The 12236-nt window shown below is 42.4% G+C and overlaps 1 protein-coding gene across 24 annotated transcripts in view; it reads right to left on the reverse strand.

Moving 5' to 3' along the window:
* TNS1 (tensin 1) overlaps positions 1-12236 on the reverse strand; it is a 404124-nt gene that overhangs the window by 38934 nt on the left and 352954 nt on the right. For 14 of the 24 annotated variants that reach the window (XM_078380947.1, XM_020805077.3, XM_020805057.3 and 11 more), the window contains 3 exons: positions 10856-11055; positions 10119-10257; positions 914-1006 (listed from right to left, as the gene is read on the reverse strand). In XM_078380947.1, coding sequence (XP_078237073.1) covers positions 914-1006; positions 10119-10257; positions 10856-11055 — 432 coding nt within the window. The remainder of the gene's footprint in view (positions 1-913; positions 1007-10118; positions 10258-10855; positions 11056-12236) is intronic. The other 10 variants (XM_020805096.3, XM_020805086.3, XM_072985269.2 and 7 more) reach the window with 1 other exon arrangement.

Genomic DNA, 12236 nt, shown 5'->3' on the forward strand with positions numbered 1-12236 from the left:
TAAAAAAAGAGCAGGAAAGGTTTTTTTTCCTGTTCTTATCTTGGATTTCTATTCTCAAGTAGAAGCAAAATTTAGCAAATGGAGCTGTTCTTAAGTTGGATTGTTCTTAAGTAGGGATGTTCTTAAGTAGAGACCCCACTGTATAGCATACTGGATCACACATTGAAATCTTGTTTGAATGGTGAGCTTTTCTACTATTACTATAGCAAATACTGTCAAATCGAAGGAGATATGATCTACTTATAGTCCAAAGCTAAAATCAGTTTCAGGCAGGATGAAAATAAAGTCTGACACAGAGGCTGCTTTCAAAACTACTTCATGCTTTTTGCGTGTTATGTTCTGTCTCGAAGAAACAGGCAGTCATATATCAGAAAGGGCTGGTTAAACAAAAATCTTGCCTGCAATTCTGTTGTTGTAAGTTGCACTGAGTAAAGCTGATGTCGTTAACTGCAGTGGTGTTTCAAAAATAAAATATTTCTGATCTCCCCACCCTAGCCCAACCAGAATTCCTGAGGTTCTCTTGGAATTCCTACCCTCATGGGGAAACTGTTGAGGAAGGCATGGGGGAAGTCTTTAATTTCTGAAAATTCCCACTGCTAGAATGACTTCCAGATGAAGTGATTTTCAGAAATTACACCCCCCTCCAAAAAAAACTCCTGTAGTCTCCAATGGCTTCCCCCATGACAGCAGGAATCCCACAGGACTCTCAAAAACTTTGAAAGGGATCGGAAATATTTTATTTCCAAACAATCACAGTTGCTGATGACATCATCAGCCTTACACAGCATTGTTGCATGAAGAGAATTTCAGGCATTATCATATTCATATGTCTGTTTGCTTGAGAACAGCCTCTCTCTCTCTCTCTCTCTCTCTCTCATTCTCTCTCTCTATGGCTCCCGAGGCACTCACTTACCTCCAGAATGCTGCAACAAAATCTCAGCTGGGTTGTGAGGTTTTAAGCCCAAAGCTGAAAGTGGAGTTTTGGCCAGTCCTGGTGGAGAGCGCACTATTGTCAAAAGGACACATGGAGAGAAATATATCAATAGAACAGAATACAAAGAGATCAATTCCATCAAAAGTCTAAGAATTCCTGGCATCTCTAGGTTTGTTTCTAAAGACCAGCCGATACAAAAAGCTAAACATGATGGTGTTTCCTGTGTCCATGTGTGGTTGGAAATGATCTGGGTAGCTGGCTTACTGAATCCACAGGAACACAGATGTCAAGAGGGAGTACCTTTGTCTCTGGGTTATGCCTTTGATTTTAAAAGAAAAACACTATTCTCTCTTGGGCAAAAGAAAGCAAGCCAGCCCTATGCTTTATGTAAAAAAAAAAAGAAAAAAAAAGAGCAGGTTTCCTAGAGGCTTATATGAAGTGGAAATAGAAGGGTCTCTCTCCTGTAATCTCAAAACCAGGACAAAGAAGAACATCTGTTTAAGCAGCAACAATTCCATAGCCAGATAACACCTTGCCCTGTGCTAGCACTAGAAGGCTTTGCCTTCTAGCTTTGGCTGGACAGGGAGAAAGCAGGAAACATCCCACTACTATTACCTGCCCATTAATGTGCCTAAGGTAGAAGTGCGTGGTGCTTGAGTACAGCTAGTAAAAAGGAAAAGAAAAAAAAACAAACCTAGCAGCTTTCCTGGACATACATACAAGGCCAAGTTATTCCTAACTGACAAAGCTTTTCAGCAGGACATGACCTGTCCCCTTTCAAAGTAAACAACACCCCCCAGTTTCTAATGGCATTAAGAATGGTTTCACATCATTCATCCCTTCAATCTTGGAACAATATCTATCATATTATTCTAATAAGAGCATAACTGCCTCTTCAGATTCTCTATCTATTCTGTGATGAAACAGCAGTCAATCTGATTCCAAACTGTCAATGGCATGGAGTTAAATGCTTGTTTTCAAAGAGGACCAAAACAAACCTAAATTGTTTCTTTGCACTAAATTGCCAAAACAAAAAAAAATAAAAATAAAAAACACTGGCAGGCAATCTTTCTCCCTTTACTCTTCTTTGCAGAACATCCCTGGGAAATAATTCATATAGTGGATATCGCCATATTTCAGTCTTTCCTTTTTCTAAGATACAGAACTTTTGTCACACTGTAGGTGGATTTTTGGAAGACTCCAGGAGTGGTGATTCACCTTTTAAATATGCCACATGGCTTTGTCCGTACCCATTAAGAACACAAAATATTCGGTATAACCATCAAGTTTCCCAATCTTGCATTGTCATATTTCCCATTTGCAGCCCTTTGTGGGATTATAGGTTAGACACTTTATAATGGGTATCTAACAATTTCCAATTTTCTCTTTATCTGCCCAGTACAACAGCTACAAAACAGAAATATCCTCGGCAGCGAATGACTACAGCATTACTATGCCACTGCCAATATGTTTTTAAAAACAGTTGGTGGATGAATGGTAACATCACCTTCTGTCATGTGATTACCACAAAGAAGACATGCATCTGTAAACATCATGACCAAAAGACAAAACAAGGTACTCCCAGCACTAGTCATAAACAGCATATGTCATAAACTGTATATATGTTGACATATGCCTTTATTTACGACATAGGTTTCCATAACTGCATCAGCATATATTGGGTTTTAGATCTACTCAGGGGAGGGAAAAATAGAATAACATAGAGGATAGCCATTGTGTGTATACACTGGATACATACACAGTAGGCAGCAATGAAGCAAATAAATGCAGATGTATACATATGATGTGCTTGCAACAGCAAATCTCACAAGCACCCAGAACCCCATTCTATCAGCATTGCTGCTGTCACTGCACCAGTTCCAAAACAATCCAGGTTTTCTAGCTTGAATTTCAAATTCTTGTCCTAAGGATTAGTAGATGTATGGAGACAAAGGTACTATTGTCTGTTGAGGAAATTTTCAACACACCCTCCATGACTTCTATTGCATTCCTTTAACTTACGGCTTCAGATGGGTACCCACGCCAGGGCCACAGGAGGAGGAGGAGGGAGGGAGGGAGGCAGGTGTGTTAAAGGAAAGCCAGTTACCAAAGGCCACAATTTCATCACAGATCAGCTTACCTGGCTAGGACTCTTTGCTCAGTGCCAAGGAGCAATTGGGAAATTCCATATAGAGTAGTTTCATATCACACAAGATATCTTCCTGTGGCCAATCTGCATCCCTGAGACCATGCACAGTACTGACATTTTTGTTATTCACTTGCACAGGCCATGACAGCTTTACAGACAGCCCGTCAAGCTCCCTCTTTGGTTTGTTGGCAAAGCAAACAGATGTTAATAACAAAATCATTTCATACAGCTTGATCTGAAAGCAATGGATGGGGAAAGCTGAAGACTCAGGCTACTGAAGGTTTTCAGACTGCCTCATTCTAACAAAGAACTAGAAAGAAGTCCATATCTGTTCTCCCAAATAAAATACGTTTCTCTTAAACAAGAGATAATTGGCATGAAGCCTACAATCCTATTCTTCTTTGGGAAGAAATCCTGCTGATTCAATAGGAATCTCATCCAAGTAAACATGCATGAGATTAAGTTATGGGTTCCTTTGAAAGAAGTAGAGTGGTATCTGTTGAAATGATTTCGTATCAACTGCAGTTATATTTATTTATCTACTTCGTTATGTTAGGTGTTGTTATGTTTGAACCAACTTATATTTTCCCCAACAGAGCTGTCAAGGTAAGTGAAAAATTTAAGGAGTGGTTCTATCAGTTCCACTTCCTCGCAGTGAGTTTCCATGGCTGAGTGGGATTTGAACCCTGGTCTCCCTTCATGGACTGCTGCCTTGTCGTGGCAAAGGGGCTATGGACTATGCCGTGCAGGGACACCCAAGATGGACAGGTCATAATGGAGAGTTCTGACTAAATGCGATCCACCTGGAGCAGGAACTGGCAAGCCACTCCAGTATCTTTGTCAAGAAAAATCCATGGACAGAAACAAAAGGCTAAGAGATATGATGCTGGAAGATGAGCTCCTCAGGTCAGAAAGCGTCCAACATGCTACTGAGGAAGATCAGAGGACAAGGACAAGTAGCTCCAGAGCTAATGAAGCAGTTAGGCCAAAGCCGAAAGGATGTTCATCTGCGGACGTGCCTGGAAGTGAAAGAAAAGCCCAATGTTGCAAAGAAAATTACTGCATGGGAACCTGGAATGTAAGATCTATGAACCTTGGGAAGCTGGATGTGGTCAAAGAGGAGATGGCAAGAATAAACATTGACATCCTGGGCATCAGTGAACTAAAATGGATGGGAATGGGTGAATTCAATTCAGACGATTATCATATTTACTTGTGGGCAAGAATCCCGTAGAAGAAATGGAGTAGCCCTCATAGTCAACAAATGAGTGGGAAAAACTGTACTGGGATACAATCTCAAAAAGGATAGAATGATTTTGATACAAATCCAAGGCAGACCTTTCAACATCAGAGCAATCCAAGTTTATGTACCAACCACGGATGCGGAAATTGACCAGTTCTATGGAGACTTATAACAACTTCTGGAACTTACACCAAGAAAGATGTTCTTGTCATTATAGGGGACTGGAATGATAAAATAGGGAGTCAAGAGATAAAAAGAACAACAGGTAAGTTTGGCCTTGGATTTCAAAATGAAGCTGGGCAAAGGCTAATAGAGACGCCCAGAGACCTCTGGGTAGTGTGGGCGGCATATAAATTGAATAAATAAATAATTGAATAAATAAATAGAGTTCGTAACATTGTACAGGAGGCAGCAACAAAAACCACCCCAAAGAAAAGGAAATGCAAGAAGCAAAGTGGCTGACCAACAAGGCCTTACAAATGGCAGAGAAGGGAAGGGAAACAACATGCAAGGGAGATAGGGAAAGTTACAGAAAATTGAATGCAGACTTCCAAAGAATATCAAGGAGAGACAAGAGGGCCTTCTAAAATGAACAGTGCAAAGATATAGAGGAAAAGAATAGAAAGGGAAAAACCAGAGATCTGTTCAAGAAAATTGGAGATATTAAAGAAACATTTTGTGCAAAGATGAACATAATAAAGGACAAAAATGGTAGGACCTTACAGAAGCAGAAGACATCAAGAAGAGGTGACAAGAATACACAGAGGAATTATATCAGAAAGATGTGGATGTCCCGGACAACCCAGACAGTGTGGTTGCTGACCTTGAGCCAGACATCCTGGAGAGTGAAGTCAAGTGGGCCTTAGAAAGCATGGCTAACAACAAGGCCATTGGAGGTGATGGCATTCCAGTGGAACTATTTAAAATCTTAAAAGATGACACTGTTAAGATGCTACACTCAATATGCCAGCAAGTTTGGAAAACTCAGCAGTGGCCAGAGGATTGGAAAAAATCCCAATCCCAAAGAAGGGCAGTGCCAAAGAATGCTCCAACTACCATACAATTGCACTCATTTCACAAGCTAGCAAGGTTGTGCTCAAAATCCTCCAAGGCAGGCTTCAGCAGTATGTGGACCGAGAACTCCCAGAAGTACAAGCTGGATTTTGAAGGGGCAGAGGAACTAGAGACCAAATTGCTAACATGTACTGGATTATGGAGAAAGCCAGAGAGTTCCAGAAATATATCTACTTCTGCTTCATTGACTATGCAAAAGTCTTTGACTGTGTGGACCACAGCAAACTATGGCAAGTTCTTAAAGAAATGGGGGTGCGTGACCACCTTGTCTATCTCCTGAGAAATCTATATGTGGGACAGGAAGCAACAGTTAGAACTGGAAATGGAACAACTGATTGATTCAAAATTGGGAAAGGAGTACATCAAGGCTGTACTGCATATTGCCTCCCTGCTTATTCGGTTTATATGCAGAATACATCCTGTGAAAGGCTGGACGGAATCCCAAACCAGAATTAAGATTGCTGGGAGAAATATCAACAACCTCAGATATGCAGATGATACCACTCTGATGGAAGAAAATGAGGAGGAATTAAAGAATCTCTTAATGAGAGTGAAAGAGGAGAGAGAGCAAAAAATGGTCTGAAGCTCAACATCAAAAAAACCTAAGATCATGGCCATTGGTCCCATCACCTCCTGGCAAATAGAAGGGGAAGATAAGGAGGTAGTGACAGCTTTTACTTTCTTGGGCTTCATGATCACTGCAGATGGAGACAGCAGCCACGAAATTAAAAGACGCCTGCTTCTTGGGAGGAAAGCAATGACAAACCTGGACAGCATCTTAAAAAGCAGAGATATTGCCTTGCCAACAAAGGTCTGCATAGTCAAAGTTATGGTTTTTCCAGTAGCAATGTACAGAAGTGAAAGCTGGACCATAAAGAAGGCTGACCGCCGAAGAATTAATGCTTTTGAATTGTGGTGCTGGAGGAGACTCTTGAGAATCTCCTGGACTGCAAGGAGAACAAACCTATCCATTTTGAAGGAAATCAACCCTGAGTGCTCACTGGAAGGACAGATCCTGAAGCTGAGGCTCCAATACTTTGGCCATCTCATGAGAAGAGAAGACTCCCAGGAGTTGGGAAAGTGTGAAGGCAAGAGGAGAAGGGTATGAAAGAGGACGAGATGGTTGGACAGTGTCATCAAAGCGACCAACATGAATTTGACCAAGCTCCAGGAGGCAGTGGAAGACAGGAGGGCCTGGCGTGCTCTGGTCCATGGGGTCACGAAGGGTCAACTAAACAACAACAAACATAAGGCATCCTCTTTCAGGAGCATCTGTGTCATTTCCTGCTTAGAATCACATTGTTCTTAAAATGATGGTTCCCCATTCACAGTGGTATATTTGCGCTTTCCCATTTGCTCATTGGTTCACTGCATTTGTTCCACACAGCCATGTTGGTGCTGGCCTGGTGAAATGGGAGCATAACTGCTCAAAGCTGAGCCTGTAGTTTTCAAAACCCACCACCAAGTTATCGAGGTTTACTTAGACAGAAACATGCTTGACTAGAAGAGTAAAGAAGGTGGGGCATGCAACAGGGGTTTAAAGACCAGGATTCCCACCACCACCACCCTATAGCTGCAGCAGTTCAGCAGACACCAACATCTTGAGATATCCATGGACTGTACTGCTTGGCCCTCTATCAGAATACATAGACCAGATGCACAGCATTTAGTAACATGAGTTTACTTGGAGAACTATATATACTATATTGTGACTGTAACTGTTGCTGTGTAGTTTGGCTGTAAGGAATGAGTACTGCAGATAGGCTAGATCACATGTGGAGTATTCTGGTCAAATGAATGGAATTATATTGACACTGATATTGTCTCAATTGGACGTAGGGCACAACTCCTAAAACTAGCCTGTTAAATCCTCCAGATGTGCTTGATCTAAAGGAACAGCGAAACAGTAAAACATCTAAACGCACAAATTCTTCAGGCAGGTGTAACTATGTGTACATCTGTATCTCTTTACATACACACAGAGAAGAGGGAGGGAGGACATGCTTTGGACTGTCATTAACACCACTGATCTAGTAGTGAATGCTGGTGTTGGCTACTGCCAATTTGAATGTACTTTGTACTTTCTGTCTTGAAATGGCCAAGCTTATATTTTTTAAAAGGGAACTAACATGGTATTCATTTTTATGTGACGCTTGAAGGAGTACCCATGGAAAATATCCTAAACTCATAGCCATGCAGAGCATAAACCAGACAGGCCTTGTAGAGAAACTTTTTACAGTATGTATAACTTTTTATAGTATGTAGTGGTGGAAACATATGGAGTTCTCCTTCTTTCTTCCTACCTACCTATCCTCCTTGCTTCTTTTTGTTTGTAATTTAAAACCTGTCTTTCCACCAAACGATAAGCAGAAGAACTGGGGGGCGGGGGAGCCTTAAAGCTGAGTGTTTGTGATGGACGAGCACTGGACCTTTCCAGGCAGTGACCTGATGCAGCCCTTCCCCAAATCTGTTCTGCACCAGCATGTGTCCTGTTGGGGAAGTGTATGAAAACTGAAATGCTGTTTCAAGTATGTCTTTAGGGTTTGGGCTATTGTTCATTTCCCTCCACCTGCAGAAAACATCTGCCCCTCTCTCCCTCCCTCAAGAGTCAGAGGCTCAGAGGAAACCAGAGGAAAATTACCTAAAGTCAGATTTCTGTGCCAAAAGTACAGATATTACATAAACTTCCTTGGGGCCATTTGACAAATAGACTCTGGTTTTAGGTGTAACAAAGAGATCTCATTCCCTTTCTATCTCACCAGCTTTGCTATGTTCTGAGTATTTGTTTTCCATGCCTACAAAAGGCTGTAAATGGTGGTGAAACTCACTGATATGTGTGACATGTGGCTTTTCGATGAGTGGGCAAATGACTCTTTTGTCCTAAAACAATAAAAGACAAAATCTCTGGAACACTACATGGGTCAGAATATCCTTCAAGAATGAAACCAAAGGGATTGCTAGGACTTTAACATCGGACTTGGCAGCAATGTTAAAACTGTCAGTCAGAGAAACATAATTACTGATTTAGTCCATGATCCTGACAGATGTTTCACAGAGGAATTCCTCATTTAGAATAACCAGTGCAGGATGTCCCCATGTAGAGTTTACGCACTGGGATTTCTCAGAGTATAGACTAATACGTTTCCCCGAGTAAGGAAGGAAGTTTGCCTATATGAGTGTTTTAAAGAGGTTAATAAATCATGGCGTTCTTACAAATACATTGCTGAACCTGTATGCATAACTAAGTGTTGCTGATGGATATAAAGATTCTGTTGTCAATAGGGTGTAACAATCTTGTCGATCCAGTTTCTCCTATTTCCCCATGCTAAGATAAGCAAGATTTTGACATGAACTCTTTTCTTATATTAATCCCCCTTCCCCTGATATAGAAAGGTGTACGTTTTGTATCAATGGCTGAAATCTAGAAGTATGTAGCAACCGGAGCAGGTTCACTGAAGCAGTGGAACTTACATAGCTGTTGACTCACCAAATTCCCACCAATCTAGTAGGCCTCCTCTAGTTGTGACTTATTCCTGGATTTCTGCCATTCAAAGATCCATGAAACAATGGACTAATTTTCCTACAAGAGGCCGCCGTAACTGGTATTTCACAAAGCCAGAAACAGTCCACCGTTTATATATTGCAGTTTAATTATATCCCTATCCTATCTCAAGCACACAATAAGAACAGAAGGAATATCAAGCCATGAATGGGAAAATCCTTCACGGCCGGTGGGCTTTATTCAAATTGGTGAGCCTTCGGCTCTGCAGTCGTGCTGTGTGGACCTCCATGGCAATTATTTTATTAAAGCACAGACAGCTAACACACACAATGAGAGGAGTACACTAGCCTCTCTGTCTCTGGTCCCATCACCCTCTACATGTGGCAAGGGATGAGGATGGAGAGTATAGCCGTCCATATCCACAAGGTGGACCTCTACTAGAAACCTAATGAGAACCTAGCCTCTAATTAATGTGGGCAAGCCCTCACAGATACAGGAAAGTCTTCTTTCTGACTCATTGCCATTCACAGGTAGCAGGGCAACAAAACTGGGATGGAACTAGAATACTGGTTTCCAACCTTGGGTCCCCAGATGTTCTTGGACTACAACTTCCAGAAATCCTGGCCAGCACAGCTAGAGATGAAGGCTGGGAGTTTTAGTCCAAAACATCTGGGGACTCAAGGTTGGGAACCATTAAACTAGTGCAATCCCCTCCTAATGCATTTCCTCTACATGATTTAACACTGCCTGGTTAGGGATTGTATGCAGTGAGTAATGAAGAGAGAGCAGAGACAATATATGGCCATGCTTTTGTAGTTTTTGCAGTGGCATTGCAGCTACTGTCTTCATCATTTGCTGGTAGTGCATGGCTCTGGTTATACCCTATGCACCCTCTGCCCACCCCCAACCCCTGCCCTGAGTGGCCCTCAAGAGTTGCAGAACTTTCCCGTTGTGATCCTTATAGTAAGTGAAGGCACACTTCACAGTGGCATCATGAGAAGACTGTGGCAAGCAGAGATGAAAAAGTGAGAGGGAAGGAGCTGAGACTGGAAGACGGAAAGAAACAAGAAAATGAGGTTGTGATTAAAATGGTGGTGGGTGTCAGGAAGCTGAGAATGGTTGAACTGGCTGCCTCTAAGTCTGGCTTTGACAAAGCCACCCACCAGCCTCACCCCCAACCCTCAACCCCATCACTTGCCCAAGCCACAGAACTTACACAGGTTACTGTAAGGGGTTTGTGGTGAGACAGGGAAGGCGGGGGTTGGGGGGGAGGTCTCACCACCACTGGAAGGTGGGCTGCTTGGAGGGGTCCCTTGCATCTCTTCAAAAGCCTCCTTATAGCTGTGGAGATGAGGCTGTGAAAGGAAGGGTGGAGGGAAAAAGAGAATCAGCTCAGATTTCAAAACATTCCCATTGCATTCAGTCCCACCCTGCAGAAACTGGACAGCAACATCTTTTGTCTTTGCACTGGATCTTTGGCTTCATTCAGCTAAGGCTTATAACCACCTACTCTTTTATGTTGCCTATACTTGCCTTACTCACTCCTTTCTCTCAGCTCAAATTTCAGAGAACTTTCTCCTGCTTTCTGATTGTCCTCCGTTCCCCCAAAATGTCAGAAAGGAAGACACAGTGGTGGCTATATCTAATCCTGACAACATATGTGCAAGGTAGACATGGTATTCCAGCCTTTATTATTCGACAAATGAGAAGCACCATATGAATTTCACAGCTCAAAGCAGTACAGCTATTTCCCCAAATGAAAGAAGAGTTACACCCGAAGGGCATTTGGGCAAAATCGTCTGTACATGCATCAAACTAGACTCTTTTTCCTTCAACATCCTGGCCTTTTCCACCTGCTACCAAGCACTGGGATCAAAGCACACGCCTTTCTACCTGGGTTTCCAGGTAATCAAGCAGTATAGCTACTAGGAAAACCAGTGTTTATAGGCATACCTCTTTGGGCCTTCCTCCAGGGTTGGCAGCAATGGTGCTGACCACCTCAGGTGAGACACAGTGAACTGGAGACCGGACAGTAGGGCTTCGTGGTGAGCTTGGGTCCTGGGGACTGTTCTCATACTGGCCCTCACTGGTAGTACGTCTCCGGACAGGGGCTTCGGTTTCTTCGGGAGACTTCTCCCGTGGGGACTGCACTCCTGAAAGTTCAATTGCAACATGAGAAAAAGGAGATTGGCAGCCTGAACACATCTAGAATGCCTGTAAAAACACAGGACCAGTATTCAGATCTTTAGGCTGTGTCCTGGCACAGGGAAAAAAAGGACATTGGGATGAAACTATTGATTAAAGAGGAATAAAATGAATAAACTGGTTAGAGTGAGAACCAGCAAGCGCAATTTAAAATAGCACTAAATCTATTCCCAAATTTAAAAACACCTGTACAAAGTGTTTACTGCATTAAAAAATGGGCATGGAGCTTCTGCTGGATGCCCTGTTTATGTGATGCTACATCCTTCATTTCTGAAGGACTGGTCACATGAGCAGGACTTCTGGAAGATTTGACATTGGCATAGATGCCCCATATCCTAATTTGACCCTTTGCAGTTAGGGAGGGGAAGAGCTTTCCCAGTCTATGGACCAGTCCTTGATGAGTTATATAGGGCTAAATATCTGCCTCCTATCTGTTGATTATTCCCCACTTTATTCAATTGATAGAACTTTGCAACTTTTGACCACTTGGACTTCTCCATCAGATATGTATTCTTCCACATCTTCATGCCTCTCTCCCACACTTCAACATTTGCATATCATGCTTGCTAGACGGGACAGGCACATACATCAGAAACAAAGGGGAAAACAATAGCTAATGGATGTGGAAAGAACAAATAATTCATCTACCCAACCTTGACTACAAACCCATGAATACTGGTGCACGGCTTACCTATTTAGGAGCCGTCCACAGAACCATCTATACAATCCCAGACCACACTGAGCTACAAGCAGGAATAAAGTAGTCACTGAAGCAATAGTTCCAGGTGATGTAAGCATGGGAACAAAGCTACACACAAAAGGGGGAAACAACAATTCCCAAAATCACTGACAACTCGGAACAGATATGTAAGAGTTACTGTATAGCTTATAGACAGCAGATGCTGAAATCAGTATTCCAGATACATGATTCTGAACCTATGAACTAGGTCTTGATTTCGTTGGGTACTTGGCCTGGCTATCTTAGAATCATAGAATCATAGAAAAGTGAAGTTGGAAGGGGCCTACAAGGGCATCAAGTCAACCCTCTGCTCAACACAGGAATACAATAAGCATATCTGCCAAGTGAGTATCCAATTTTTTCTTGAATGCCTCCAGTGTTGGAGCACTC

The sequence above is a fragment of the Pogona vitticeps genome, chromosome 1 (genome assembly GCF_051106095.1).
Source record: "Pogona vitticeps strain Pit_001003342236 chromosome 1, PviZW2.1, whole genome shotgun sequence".
Taxonomy (NCBI): domain Eukaryota; kingdom Metazoa; phylum Chordata; class Lepidosauria; order Squamata; family Agamidae; genus Pogona; species Pogona vitticeps.